The sequence below is a fragment of the Dasypus novemcinctus genome, chromosome 11, assembly GCF_030445035.2.
Source record: "Dasypus novemcinctus isolate mDasNov1 chromosome 11, mDasNov1.1.hap2, whole genome shotgun sequence".
Taxonomy (NCBI): Eukaryota; Metazoa; Chordata; class Mammalia; order Cingulata; family Dasypodidae; genus Dasypus; species Dasypus novemcinctus.
The window spans coordinates 57203844-57218978 of NC_080683.1; the positions used below are offsets into that span (position 1 = coordinate 57203844).

Below are 15135 nucleotides of genomic sequence, written 5' to 3' on the forward strand. Positions count from 1 at the left end.
TGGCCCTCTTGACAGGAACATTCCAGTTTTATTATCATCAAATAATAGTAGGCATAGGTATGAACTTGTTCGGAACATTAAAAAACAAAAACACCCAACCTCCCTTTCTTAAGGTATCCATCCAGTCATCCTTTTATTGTGCCAGTAAAGGAGCCGAGGACATTCCCTTTCAGTCCGCACCCTAGTTTTTAGTACACAACTTGCAGAGCCATTTGCATTTGTCAAAGGCCAAAAAGCCTTGAGACTCAGGCGAGTCAAGCAAATACCTGTTGCTTGGCCTTTTTGCAGAAATACACAAAACGTGTAGAATCGCTTAATTTTATCTCCTCCCAGCCTCTTCACATGGAAATTGGCTGCTCGGGCGAATGTTGTTTTTCACCTCAGCCATGTGTGGAAGGGCGATTTACACTCGCTCGACAAAACCCTTTCCCGGGCCATTTGGGAGTTGCACGCGTTCACACCCCCGGTTCACCCCGATGTGCCTTCACGCGCAGCCTTTTTGTTTATGCGGTTAGCTGCAGAGAGAAGGGCGGAGATGGAGTGAACTCCCCGTATGCATTAGACCGCAAGGGCTATATAAAGACGCAGGGTACCGGCCTGGTGGAAGGGACCAGGATAGTCCGAGAACTACCCGCGCCCGCCGTGCCCGGCAGCGCCATGGAGACAGCGGGGAGCTCGGATTGCGGAGCCGGCGAGAGCGCGCGCTGCCGCCGCCTGCTGCACGCAGCCCCCGGCGGCCAGACGCGGCGCGGGGACGCGGACTGCGGGTACTGCTCCTCGGCACCGCCGAGCACCTTCCCTCCCACGCGCCCCTCTGGCGCGCGCCACCCCAGGTCCCTCCACCAGCTACCGCTACCCGGCCGGGTGCTCGCGCTCTGCTGGGGCTGATTCTCCCAGGCCTGGGCTCACGTCTCCTAAGCGGTTTGTGCTTCCCACTCCGCAGGTGCATCGTCTTCTGGAGACCGTGGGTTGACCTCCAGGACGAGAAAGAACAGGAGGCACCGCATTGTGCGGCGGAACAGGTAAGTGAGCCCGGCGTAGCAGAGAATTGCCCGGGGCAATGGACGCGGGACTGGGCCGGGAGACCCATCCGGCCTGCCCCTGGCTAAGACCCCGCTCGTCGGTGACCCCGAGGGAGGTGATGTAGCGGGTGTCCTCCTGAGCGACCTGGACCAATGGATCGCATCGGAACGAGGCGGCTGAGCGCCCCGGGGTCACAATCCCTGCGGGAGCTAGGAAAGCCGGGTCACGCCGGTTTCCAGTTTCTACAAAGAGGTGGGTGCGATTCGTTCTCTTTCGTCCCCAGACGTCCTATAGTTCCGGAATGATTGAAGCCTGGGGAAAGCTTTCCCAATACAGACACCCAGTCAGGTGAGTGATAGGCCTCCCTAAAGGTCTCCGGCTTCTCCAGTCCCACAGGAGAATCAGGGACATCACAAAACCCTGTTCAGCAGTAGGTCCTCCAGGTTTTCTCTTTGGAAAATCTTTCTTCAGGGTTCCTTTCTCTTCCCACTCCCAGAGGTCAATGAATAGGAAACTGCAGCCCTTCCACATTAAAGAAGGGCCAATCAGTGCATACTGAGTAAAGGCTTAAGGAATAGGTTATGAAGAGGGAAAGTTGATGATAGTAAAAAAGTAGAACGGTGACATCTTGTGCCTGCAAGGTAGTTTTTAATTTTATGTTTTTAATGCTGAAGTGTCCGAATGAGTTTGACCTCACACCAGGCAGAATATGTATGTACTTACTCGACTGAATGCGGTTCCCAGTGCATTTTTCAGGAACTTGGCTTGTAAGAGAAAATTGGAAATACAATGAAAATCCTAAAGGTTAATAAGGATCGTGAAAGGGTTAAAAGTTATTTAATATACAATGGGAAATTAGAGGGGAATTAGAGAGCGTTAAGTGAAGAACTGATATGTTTGTATGGAGTGTATGAGCTCATAAATAGCTCATAAATAGTAGGAGCTCATAAATAGTAGTCAATACTTGCTTATTAACACTAGCCAAGGACACAGGAAAAATATTTACAGTGCCATGGTAAGTGTTGTAATAGAGTTTTTTCAGTCTTACACTTAGGTACAGGCATGTGTCCTACTCTGCCAGAGAATTTGAGGAAGGGTTGGGGAGGGTGTGTGTAATAGGTTGTGGTTACCTGGCTGAGTCTTGAAGAAGCTGGCTGGCTGGTTGGTGGTTGATGAATGGGAGTGGGCAGGAAGAAGAAATAACAGAGGAAAAGAAATTTCAGGGTCATGGAACACAGCAGGGTCCCTTCTGGGAGCTCCAAAGAGCTGGAATGTGGGTGTGTGAAGCTGTGATCATTCCAGTAGGACTGCCAGAGAGACCAGATCTTGATGGCTTTGTACACTTCACTACAGAGTCCTTGTTCTGGAAGTGGTGTTGAGAATCTGTGGGCTTTATTCTGCAGGTGGTATTGGTGGCTATTCAAAGGATTTTAACCAGAAGAGTGCTGTGATCAGATTTATATCCCAGAAAAATCTGCAAGTGATATATAGGCTTAGTTAGAGGGCCAAAAATATTAACAATACTAAACTGGAAGCTATTATCCTTGTTCAGGCCAGAAATGATGAAGGGTCATTTTAAGGCATTGGAAATGGGACTGGGTGAATTTGAGAACTACTTAGGTGACAAAATAGATTAGGTGCTTTTATGTATTGGATATGGTAGGTGAAGAAGAGGTGAAAAGCCAGAATGGTTCCCAAGTTTGTGGCTGGTGACCATGAGTGAAATCTTCACTAACAGAATGGAAATGAGGACTTGGAACATGAGGTTATGGGGAGCAAGGTAATGGGTCCAGTTTTTTTTCATTTATTGTATTTAATATGCCTATGGGGCTCCCAGAGATGTCCAGACAACCTATTTTGGAAAAACAGACTCCGGAGCCTTTGATAAACAAACATTTAGGGAAATCATGGCAGTGGGTTAGATCATCCTGGGGAGTGTAGAAATGAGAGATCACTCCCAATAAACCTGTGTGGGAAGGCCAGTATCTCATAAAGGAAAGATAATAGTCTGTTAGATAGGCATGTGTGTAGGGAGTGGAATTCAGGAAAGTATGGAGTCCCTGGGCAAGAAAATTGCCCACAGTGAGAAATTCTGGAGAGAATGTGGTAAGGATTAAACAATATTCTGGCAGTTCCAGTTAGACATTGGAAAATAGTATTTCCTATATAAGCAATGCCTTTCTCTTCTAAACTATCTATTTACAATCTTCTAAGTTTGTTTTATTTTTATTACTTTCTATGTTGACTAGTACTGCCTGAGTTATTTCTCATTTTTTAACTCAATTATCAACTTCTTCAAAATGGGACCATATTATATATTTTTGAATTATTATGTATGACACAACAGATCACTAAAGTAATTATTAAATAACTGAATAATTGATGTTTACTTATCTAGACATCAAAATTAGAAACAATTTTTTTTACCATTTTACTAGAAATATTTATAAACTGCATTTTTATGCCTTTAAAAATGGAGTATACAAAACGGAACTTTCCCTTCATTAGGAATTAGGGCCACAATAATAAATATCAGTTATCATGGACTATAATAGAGTAAGGCTCTCAGAGGCTATATGAATATAATACATGGGGCTATTAACCCGAAAAATAAATGAATGCACTGTAGTTGGTGATTCAAACTCATCCCATCTTTCCTTCTCTTGGATGAAAAATAATAGAAGACCAAATGGCGAGATGAATATTTTTCAGATTTTTGAAACCCTGAGGTAATCATCTTTATATGTACATTATTTGTATAAAACCAGTATCATTATCTTAGACTTCTCCAATATGGTATTTTCCCCCTTATTTGGGAGATGGGGGTTTGGCTGGAGAGGGGGGAAAAGGGATAAAATCAAGGTTGGCATGGAGGTAGTCTTCCTAAACCTCAAGTTATGAGTGCATGGACAAACATTTAAAGATATTGTTTTTTGTGGTTTTCTAAACTTACATTGACTACATTTAAAACTAAGTTAAATCTGTGAGTTTTAAGCAAGATTCTAGATGGTTTTTGCCTTTGTTTAAAGTGCATAATATTTCGTTGTCTTTATAAATTGGCCACATAGAATTTTTAATTTGGAGGTAGGATTCATTTTTTTCCAAAGGAATTGGAAATTGGAAGACAAACCTTCTTCTATATCTGGTAAGAATAAATATATCCAGAGTGCCTGAACTAAGCTAAAAGCTGATTTTATGCTTACACAGGGTTTAGTGTGAATTTGTTTGATCCAATTTATAACTTGAATGAAATTTTTTTTTAATCAGCCAGTTATTGAGACATTGGGAAATAGATTCCATAAAAACTGTGATAGTAGCATTTTAAAATCTATCTTACGGCTGTACCTAAATGTATAAATCAATTGTTAAATATATGGAACTCTTGAAACTTGTTCATTTCATGAGTATGAGGATTCTGAATGTGAAGAAAATAAAGCATATAATGTTGTCTGCTTCTTTCAGACTATTTTGGCCAAAATCAAAGTGTTATGATTACTTATATCAAGAAGCAGAAGCTCTTCTGAAAAAATTTCCAATTCAAGCCACAATTTCATTTTATGAAGATTCTGATAGTGAAGATGAAATTGAGGAGCTGACCTGTGATTCAGAAAATTAATCTCATTAGTTACTTTTGATTACATTCAAAGCTCATAGGATTTAAATTTAGTGTACAAATGTATCATAATCCTTTAAAGCTAATTTATTTGTATATAAATAATTAATAAAGTTAAATATTTTAAGATTTCTATTGTAGTTTGGCCTTTTTTATCCCTACCTAGAATTCAAGGTTGGAATTTAAAATAGGTGCAATTTACAAAATTGTCTTCATTATATTGTAAACATTTGGGACTTAAAAGATAATTTTGGTCTCTTCATTGAATTACCACTCTAGTTACAATTTTCCAAACAATGACAATTTTTAATTTTTAAGACTGAATCTTGGGACATATCTGCTTTTTCCTAATGATTATCATCTGATGTATTTACAGATGGATGTTATCTTACTAGATAATGAAGAAAATCACCTTAGGCTACCAAGCACAGGTTTATCATTATGTGTTGTTTGCTAGCAGATGGTGAATAACACTTTAAATCCCTGTGTATAATTGAGGGTAGGAATCAATTTTAGGGCTGTTAAATCAGATCTTAATAAATGATGAGTAAGGTAAAGTAATATTACTTTAAATACTCCTCTGCTGTCCTTAAATCAGTAGTAAAGTAGCATGGGTGTTTAATACAGAGAGCACTACACTGAAGGACCATCAGAATTAAAAGGAAGTATTTTAAATGGGAATGAATTGTGTGGATTCTATGAAAGAGGAGCTGAAAGGCAAGAATTTGGTAGTATTTTTCTATTTCTGTCCAAGGGGGAACTAATAAATTTGGCAGATATAAATGTTTGGTAAAAAGTAGTGTGCCATTGTGAAACAGAGTTTTTCAGACATTTCCTTGGCCTGGATAAAATATTTCCCACCATCATCCACCAGCCTTTGCTTTGGTTCTCTGCTTCTCTTATTCTTATATAAAAATTTTCTCGTGGGGAAGTGGAATAAGAAATTAGTAGTGTTTAGCTTTTCTTAACGTAGACTTGTATAAGAATACACCATTATTTAAGGAGAGAGACAACAGAAGTAAATTGCAAGGTAAAAGTAACAGTAAACTATGGCCTTTTCAGCTGCAATAAAATCCTCATGGTCTGCATTTCAATAGCAAAAGTTCCTGTAATATTTCATAAAGATAATAAGTAGAGTTGAAGGTCAGAGTCAGTTACCTAGCTAAGAAATGCCTATTACTTGTATGGGTACATATTGTAACCCACTTTCCTTTCTATTGAAAAAATAAATACTAGAAACCTAACTTCAAATTACCGGCAATTGACAGAGAGATAGTAAGTTCAAACCATGACAATGTGTCCAGTATCAGGAAAAGTTAGTAATGGAAAGAGGATGAGGAGAGTTATTTAGAAATATTTTTCTTCTGGAAACTTTCTCCACCTCACTGTATTCTTCTCTCAGTATCTGCAAAGGACATACAAACAAAAACAAAAACAAAACAAAACCCACCACATTACCCATCTGTCCTTGAGCCTTAGGAACTGTTTACCTGTACGGTATTGGTGCTTCTCTCTAGAAATATGTTGGAAATAGTGTGAATTGACTTCCCACAATTCATCAGGTACTATACTATTTATAATATGACATCTCATTTACTCCTTCCTAGAACCTAATCTCATTAGGCAGGTGGTGAAAATGTGGCTTTGAGATACTAAAGTAACTTAAAGCTGCCCAGCCGGATGTGGGGATAGCATCCAGACAAATTTGTCTGACTCTTAAACCTGTTGAGCACCACGAGTAGGAATGAGCTACATCCGTATAAAATTCTCTGTAATCTTCCAGGGAAAATAGGAAGTTAGATGACGAGGAAGAATTTGTGAGTGAGTATATGGAGCAGGAGACTTTACTAGAGTTTTTTTTTTTTTTTTTTGATTATTATTATTCGTTCTTCAGTCACTAACGAAGGTTCTTAGAGGTGAGATTTTTTCTCCTTACTCCGCAGGGGTGGCTGTTTGTATTTGACACCTTAGCTCTTTTTTTTTCCCTTCGAAGTACCGGGGATTGAACCCCGGTCCTCGTACACGCGAAGCAAGCTCTGAGCTACATCACTCCGCGACACCTTTCTGTGTCCTGTACAGCCCGGTGCCTTAGAGGAGAGCGTTTCAGAGATTTCGAAATGCTTTGATGGGGTAATGTTACTCCATGTTTCAAGTAATGTGCTGGTATGGCTTAACAATGGACAGACAGGTGTTCCGAGTTACGGGGCCTTGAAAAGAATTTATCTTTAGAATCGGTCAGCACCAGGGCCAAGAACAGCTTCCCTTAACTCTTCCTTTAATCTTTCCACGAAATAGCTATCTCCTCCGTCCAGTGCTGAAGTTGAGGTGGGCGTCCAACTGAGCATGCGCACTAGTTCTTAGTTCCACCCAAGCCGGCGCTCCTTCCGCTCTCGTTGTCCCGCCCCTCGCAGCTTCTACGTCCTACGCCAGGGCGCGCCTCACCCGGGGCGACCCCGGAAGTGGGTCAGGGGCCTGGCCTCTGCCCGGCCGCCGAGCCGGAGCGCGAGGGGTTGCTCCAATACGGGTTTAGACGAGAGATCCCGTACCGTGGCGGACCCCGGGCAGGACCCAGGCCTAGAGTCCAAGATGCTGAACGTCCCTTCCCAGTCTTTCCCGGCCCCCAGCTCTCAGCAGCGGGTCGGCTCCGGGGGACGTAGTAAGGTAAGAGGATGACATCGCCGGTTTCACCCAGCATTCGCCGCCCGCCAGTGTTTTGCGCTCCGGCTCGGCTCATTCATTTCTTCCTCCCCTCTCCTTCCAGTTCCCTTCACCAACCTTCGTTCCCTCCTGCCCTTGCTGGCGACCTATTTCGGATCCCAAGCTGTCTCCAGTTCTCGAACTTCCCTAACCTCCCTCCCTGTCACCTCCTAGCCTCTCTTTTCCTTCCCTTTGTCCAGCTCTGTCATTTTCCCTACTCCAGGCCTTTCCCCGCTAATTAAATTCAGACACATATGACAGGGTCAGGCGCTATGCTTGTCGTATTGCAGATACTTAGAGTTAGCAATCGTCTCTCAATCTGTCCTCCACTTTCTTTATTCTTCACTTTCCAAGGAATTGTGAGTGATGTGGGTCAACTAGAAGAAGGGAAATGCTGGCCAGTGACCATTCTCCAAGGCTGAGGACTCCTGGAACTAGGGGGGATTGGAGAAGTGAGGACAAGAGTCCACAAACCCTCTGCCAAGTTTCCAGACACATCTCCAAGACATGCTGCCTTGTTTTCTTCCTCTGGCACCTGAATGTTTCATCATACCACTTGCTGACTTTAAGCTAATTTAATATTATTGAGGTTCTGTTGAGCAAAGTTACCATTAGCAACAGGTGGAATACAAATGCATTTTTTATTGAAAAATTCAGTAGTAAAATAGTCTCCTGTGATCATTGCAACTTGAATGTTGCCTGTTCCTGTTATTTGTTCCTCATTCTGTAACCACATCTTCATTTTTTTTTGTTTTGACGCTTCCACCTACTTGGCCACTCCTTTTTCTTTTTCATTTCTGGATTCTATGATCTTAGCATCATTTGTGACCTTCACTGACTTTCTATTTTTTCTCCTCATAGACCTGGAGTTCTGACCCTGGATCAGAATATGGGATTTGGGGATCTGTAGCTATCCATTAGCTTTTAAGAGGTCTGTAACCACAAATATAATAATAATAGTTGAGATATATTCAGTGCTTACTGATGGCCATGTACATTCTAACTGTTCTGGGTGCTTTACACACATTGACTTGTTTAATCTTCATAACAATCATCTATGAAGTAGGTGCTTTTTATTATCTCCATTTCACAAAGAAGGAAACTGGTTAAGAAATGTTGCCTTAAACGCTATAGGCATGTTGTGATGTGACTGGCTGTGACATCTCCATTTATCATCCAACCATCCAATCTTGTGTCCCCTTCCTCCTTGATGGTTGACCGGGTCCTCTTGTTAAGCTAAAAGCTTAATTGGGTAGTATAGCCTTTCCAGACACAGATTCTCTGAATTGAATATAAAGGTTGTTGCTGTTTTTCTCCCTTAAAACTACCAACTATGTTCTCAGCATTCGTTTAAAAGTGAGAACTTAAAGGCAGAGAAAAAAGATGTGTCAACAGCTGCTTGAGAGCAATCAAGAAATCAGTTCCCTTTGGCTAAATCATATAATGGGAAGGAGCAAAAGTTAAAACATGGAGCTAGTGAGATAAACTGTGACCACATTATGAAGGCCCTGGTAAACCACTCTAGGTAATTTAGACATTTTTATAAGTAGTGTGGGGAGCCAGTGATTAGCTTTGCATTTCGAAAAGATCACTTTAGCCAACCTCTGAATTATGGAATGGAGGGAGACTGATGATTTTGGTTAGAAAGATCATTTTCTCAGTTGTTACTTCATTTATTGGTACCAAGAGACCTAGAGAGTTTTCACTGACATGAAGAAAGGGACCATGTAGATTGGTAGGAAGGAATGTGAAATTGGAATAGCACCACAGACCTATTAACTTGGTTATTTTGGGAGTAGATGAATGCTTAAATGAGTCAGGAAAGTGAGGTATATATACTTCCTTGAGTATGCCTACCTGAACTGTTCTTCTGTTGCTGTTACAGACAAGTTGTGCAAGTTTAGATAGTAGCCCTGTGCCATAGTGACATCTTGAATTTTACACTCGACTGAATTACCTGGTTAAAATACTAATAAGAGCTTTCATCTGAAAGCCTTGAAAATGTATTTTGTTAAAAAAAAAAAAAAAAAGTCCTGTTATCAGACCTGAGCAGGAATTGGCAAACTTTTTCTGCAAAGGGTCAGGTAGTAAATGTTTTTGGCTTTCAGGGTTTGAGAGCCACATTAAGGTTTCATCCTCTTTACCACCATCACCGCCTCCATATGTGAAAACTTTTCTTAGCTCAGGGACTGTACAGAAACAGAAAGATGGGCATTTGCCAGTCCCCACCCTAGAGTATATAATAGTTTCACCCTAGAGAAAATAATAGTTTTATTATTTTCCATTATTTGATAGCCATTTTTTCCCCATTGGATTCTTAGAAAACAGATTGCTGCCTAGTGATTTCTAATGTCCTGTTTATTTTGACAATTTGGAAAATAAGTTTTAGCTAGTTATTTGTCTTTTCTTCTGTCAATTCTGTTTTGATTTTTAGGTTGAAGAAATTTTGGTCAAAAGAGATAAGCAACTTTCCAATTCTTTAGCATATTAGTACCAAAGCTTGTTTTCTGACTCCAGGCTCAATACTATTCCTGTTCTACCATACCATTATGACGAGAATTTGTGTAACAGATTTCTAAACCCTAGCTGATAGCCCAGGTATTTCAAAAAACATTCTATTTATAATTCTAATATAGCAGAAATGATTTTGACAAACTCCTAAAGCTGCAAGAGGGTTTGTAGAATTATTGGATTTGAGTTCTGTTGTCTTTTTAAATGGAAATAAGAGTAATGACATAGCCTGATGATAAGCAGCAAAAAGGAGGAGGGAAAGCAAGACACTTGAAGAAACCAAATTTAATTCTTCTCTTTCCTATTTTAGGTACCTTTAAAACAAGGCCGAAGTCTTATGGATTGGATTCGACTGACCAAAAGTGGAAAGGACCTTACAGGATTGAAAGGAAGGTTAATTGAAGTAACTGAAGAAGAACTTAAAAAGCACAACAAAAAAGATGATTGTTGGATATGCATAAGAGGTAGGTAGCATTTATTATGTACTTCAAAAAATAGTGCCTGGGCTTTCAAGTTGTTGTGCTATGCAGTCCTTTGGGAAAGTTATTTGTCGATAAGGTTCACATTTGATAATAGTGTGCTCTGTACTGGGCAATAAATTGTATAATTCTGCCTCTGGATAGTATTTCTTCTTTAATTAGTTTTTTACATTCTGATTCAGGAAACAGTGAGTTTCTGATATGAAAAAATCTTTTTCTAACATCTTTGTACTGTTTCCCCTAAAAGGAAACAAGTCTTTGCCAAGTAATTTATTGCCAAAGAAGTGCAGTAAATTATTCAGTAACACCCATTTTATATAGAATAATCCCAACTTAGTTACTTGTAACAGAATTCTATTAGGGGGAAAATGTCTGTGAGAATCTGACATAGAGGAGAAAGCCCTGCATTAAAGCTGAATCTTCATTTTTTCAGTTGGAGCAATTTTTTTTATTATCTAATATATATTTCTTAGCAAGATTAGTTATCTGATTTTTCTAGCCCATAGTAAATTATGTCTAAATTAGAAGCCCCAAATTAGAAATAAGAATATTGGAAAGTGTGAGCAGAAAGACAACAGGGAAGCTGATAAAAGCAGACTTCATGGTAGCCAACAACCTGGTATCTGACAGGGAAGCAGGAACAATGAAGAACACAGAACTGTTCAGTGAGCATCCACAGTGATGTCCTTGAGTCATCCAGAAATGATTAAATAAGCCCATTGTCCTCTGTTTAAAGAGAAAGGGAAGTGTGTCATTTACTATTTTTATCACAAATGTAATATTATCATTGTATAATTTTGGTTTGTTGTCAGTTTTTCTAATTAGATTGTAAGCTGCATGAGGGCAGGGATCAGGTCTTATTTATTTCTCTGTCTCTGGTACCTGGCATATGGAAGTCATCAGTATGAGTTTGTTGAATGAATGGAACATTAATTATTTTTAAGAAGTTTTGTTATTTAAAGAGGTGAGTGGTTGTCACTACGGGTTGGTGATATGATAGACACCAATAGACACAATTAGAGTGTGAAATTTTTTCAGGGGCAAAGGATATGGAATTTTCCAGCAGGAGATGACATAGCTTGCTTCAAGACTGAAAAACAGCTAATCAATTCCCCAAAGTTTCTCAGGGATATACAGCAGTAGATAGTACCAGCAATTAGGAATTAGGATTCTGCCAGATTCAAGAAGCTCCTTTTTCTATTCTACTGGGCTGCTGAAAAGCAGATACTGTAGAAATGGATTGGCTTTTACAATGGGAACTTATCAGTTTACAAGCTTACAGTTTTGAGGCTGAGAGAAATCTCCAAATGAAAACATTATCAGGTGGTGCTTTCTTCCCAAAGACTAACTGCCAGCGATCCTGAACTACTTTGTCACATGGCAGGGTACATGGTGGCATCTGCTCATCTTTCCCTCCTCTCCCGGGTTTCATCACCTCCAACCTCCTGCTTCTGTCTTGTGTATGTGTGCGCTTGTGCTCTTACTTTCTCTCTCCATATTCATCCCATTTATGAAGGGCTCCAATAAGAGTATTAAGATCCACCTGAGCCATGTCTTAACTGAAGTAACCTAATCAAAGGGTCCTGCTTTACATCCACAGGAATGGAATAGCTTTAAGAACATGATTTTCTGGGGTCCATATAGCTTCAAATCATCACATTCCTTTTGTCATTTTATACAGTTTTTAATATCTTCCTGGGTCTCCCTCTATGCTGCCTGCCTGTTTACCAGGTACAGGTAACTGGTACAGAACAACCTCCCACTGTTCCCAAGTGTTTTTTGCTGGACTGGGTGAAGTGAATGTCAGGTTCCCAGGAGCATACTTCCGCTGGCCCAGACAACAGGCATGTCTGAGCTTTGTTTCCACAGTAGGAAATCACTTCTCCAGAAAACTTGCTTATGTGTAAACCCTTAATTTCCCAGTGATATTATGGAGATTGATAAATGTAGCATTACTGTAATACAATAGTTCTTTACTATTCATTTGATGTATTGATGGGAATAAGGAACATAACATGGTTGCTATGTTTGAAAAGTAATACTTTTTTTTTTAAATTTCTCTCCCCCTCTTCCCGTCCCCCACCTCCCCCACCATTGTCTGCTCTCTGTCCATTCACTGTGTGTTCTTCTTTGTCTGCTTGCATTGTTGTCAGCAGCACTGGGACTCTGTGTCTCTTTTTGTTGTGTCATCTTGCTGTGTGAGCTCTCTGTGTGTACAGTGCCACTCCTGGGCAGGCTGTGCTTTTTTCATGCAGGGCAGCTCTCCATTCGGGGCACACTCCTTGTGCATGGGACTCCCCTATGTGGGGGACACCCCTGCATGGCATGGCACTCCTTGTGTGCATCAGCACTGCGCATGGGCCAGCTCATCACACAGGCCAAGAGGCCCTGGGTTTGAACCGTGGACCTCCTATGTGGTAGGCAGATGCTCTATCAGTTGAGCCAAATCTGCTTCCCGAAAAGTAATACTCTTATCGATAATTGTGGTTTTTTTTTTCTTCTTTTGAGTGTATAGCAGTATTTCTGCATTATGTTCAGATATGTTGAGTCCAGTCATATTCCAGAATATAATGGTGTAAAACGAACACTTGACTGGCATCAGTTCCTCTCTGAGTCTTGGGTCTCTCCACTGTAAAACGAAGGTATTGGCCTGGAATGCTCTCAAAAGCAGGTGTATGGACTTGCTGATTGTTTATTTAATTTTCACCATTTTCTGTAAAGTATGTAATTACTGTAATACAATAAAAGTTACATTGTCTGGGGTATTGAGGGAATGAGGGAGCTAGTGCTTTACCAGAAACCTCATTGAACTTGTCACTAATTCATGTTTTTCTTGTTTTCTTCCTTATTGCTGTTTTTGCTCTATTTCCCTCAAGAACTAAAGATGATTTACAGACATGTGAAGCTTTGAAAAAATGTGCAAATCACTCATTTGTTAGAGTTTGGTATAGGCTAGATCAGATTTTGTTTTTACTGTGGTATGATATATAATAATATAGCATATAGTCTAGTCAGTGCTAGTAATTACTTATTAAGTCATGAAGTCATGATTAGGCAACAGAGTACAGCCTTTGATCTTAGGGTGAGGGCAGTTTGGCCTGGTACTCAATAACAGTTCATTTGAATAAAAGTATTTCAAAGAAATTAAGTACATTCAGTGGGCCTGTGGCTCTGTTCATAATTTAGTGAACTTAGGTCCCCCAAATGGGATTTAATGGGTCTCACTTATAACTTAGATGAACAAGCTTTGATTTCTCCTAGTGCTAATTGTCGTATAATGCTCAAGGCCACTGACAAAGTGACTTCTAGTGAGTTTGCATTTTTCATATGTTTCATAAGTAATTTAAAAATCTTGGCAAATTGACTCCCAAGAAGCAATTCTAGCCCTGTGATATTTCTATTATAGCTTCCTAGATTTTCTAGGTTCATTTACAGTTAACCTTTTAAAATTTACTCATAGTATGGTAGTGTAAACTCTTGTGACTATTTGGGTTGTCTTTTATTTATACTGTAATGATAAAGTGAAGTTAACTTATTCTTTCTAAGTTAGATTCAAATCCACCAAAAATAGAACTGACTTTTCTAACAGTAGAGTCTTTTCTCTAGACCTCCTTTAGTGCCTTGCTTCTATTCTATTTTGAGCTACAGTGTTCTTATTTGTCACTAGCAGAGAAACTTTTTAATCTCATAATATTTTTCTAAGACAAGTTTTCAAATTTGGAACTGTTTTATTTTGAAATGAAACATTTCAGTAATTTAAAGTGTCTAGTGAAGGACAGGTATGCTCTGTGCCAAGAGTGAAGATGGACTCCAGGAAAAAGCATATGGAAGGGCTTTGTATGAGAGAGTGAGATCACAGTGTACACACTCAGATGTAGAGTATATGTGAGGAACTTAAGGTTGGTGATGTCTGTACTCTTTCTTCTCTTTCTTTTGTATCAGAAAGACAAACTCCTCTCAAAATTAATTCTTTTTTAAAATTTTAATAGATTTTTAAAATTAATTTTTAAAAATATACATAGATCATAAAAAATGTTACATTAAAAAATGTGAGGATCCCATATACCCCCACTCCCCTCCCCCACTTGTCCCACATGACCAAACTCTTTTATCTGTGTGGTATATTCATTGCATTTGATCAATACATTTTGGAGCACTGTTACACAGCATGGATTATAGTTTACATTGTAGTTTACACTCTCCCCCAGTCCATTCAGTGGGTTCTGGCAGGATATATAATGTCCTGCATCTGTCCCTGCAATGTCATCCAGGACAACTCCAAGTCCCGGAAATGTCCCCATATCATATCTCTTCTTCCCTCTCCCTGCCCTCAACAACTCCCATGGCTATGGGATGTCGCCACATCAATGAGACAGTTTCTTCCATTGCTAAAGACACAATAATTCTGTAGTAGAATACCAGTAAGTCCACTCTAATCCATATTTTATTCCTCCATCCCGAGGACCGTGGGATGGTGATGTCCATTCCACCTCTAAATCAAGAGGGGGCTTAGATCCCACATGGCTGATGGATGGAATTCTCTTGCTTGCAGTTGTAGAGTCTCTCGATTCCCTAGTGTGGTGGTTGACCATCCTTACCTCCCTGTTAGCTGACCTGAGTAAGTCCAAAGAACCAGAAAGTAGGTGTTGCAACTCTGCTGAGGCTCAGGGCCAAGCTGGCACATAGTCAGTCCAGAGATTCAAGTCTCCTGAGCATACACCAACCCTAGTGCCAACCACAGGTTCAGTAAAAGTGACAGAAGAGGCATGTGTAGAGAGGTCATGTCTAAATCCAACTCCATCACACTCAGGA

General features: G+C 40.3%; 1 protein-coding gene across 7 annotated transcripts in view; it reads left to right on the forward strand.

The window, feature by feature from the left end:
• Positions 1-569: 569 nt before the first annotated feature.
• LOC101437731 (cytochrome b5 reductase 4) overlaps positions 570-15135 on the forward strand; it is an 83098-nt gene continuing 68532 nt past the window's right edge. For 2 of the 7 annotated variants that reach the window (XR_011650091.1, XM_004462618.5), the window contains exons 1-2: positions 7038-7297; positions 10155-10308. Coding sequence is in view for 5 of the 7 variants with exons in the window: in XM_004462618.5 (XP_004462675.1) it covers positions 7223-7297; positions 10155-10308 (229 nt within the window). In the remaining 2 variants the exon portion in view is untranslated. Of the gene's footprint in view, positions 834-943; positions 1023-7036; positions 7298-8194; positions 8265-9767; positions 9932-10154; positions 10309-15135 lie in introns of those variants that run through there. The other 5 variants (XM_071218578.1, XM_058307099.2, XR_011650090.1 and 2 more) reach the window with 5 other exon arrangements.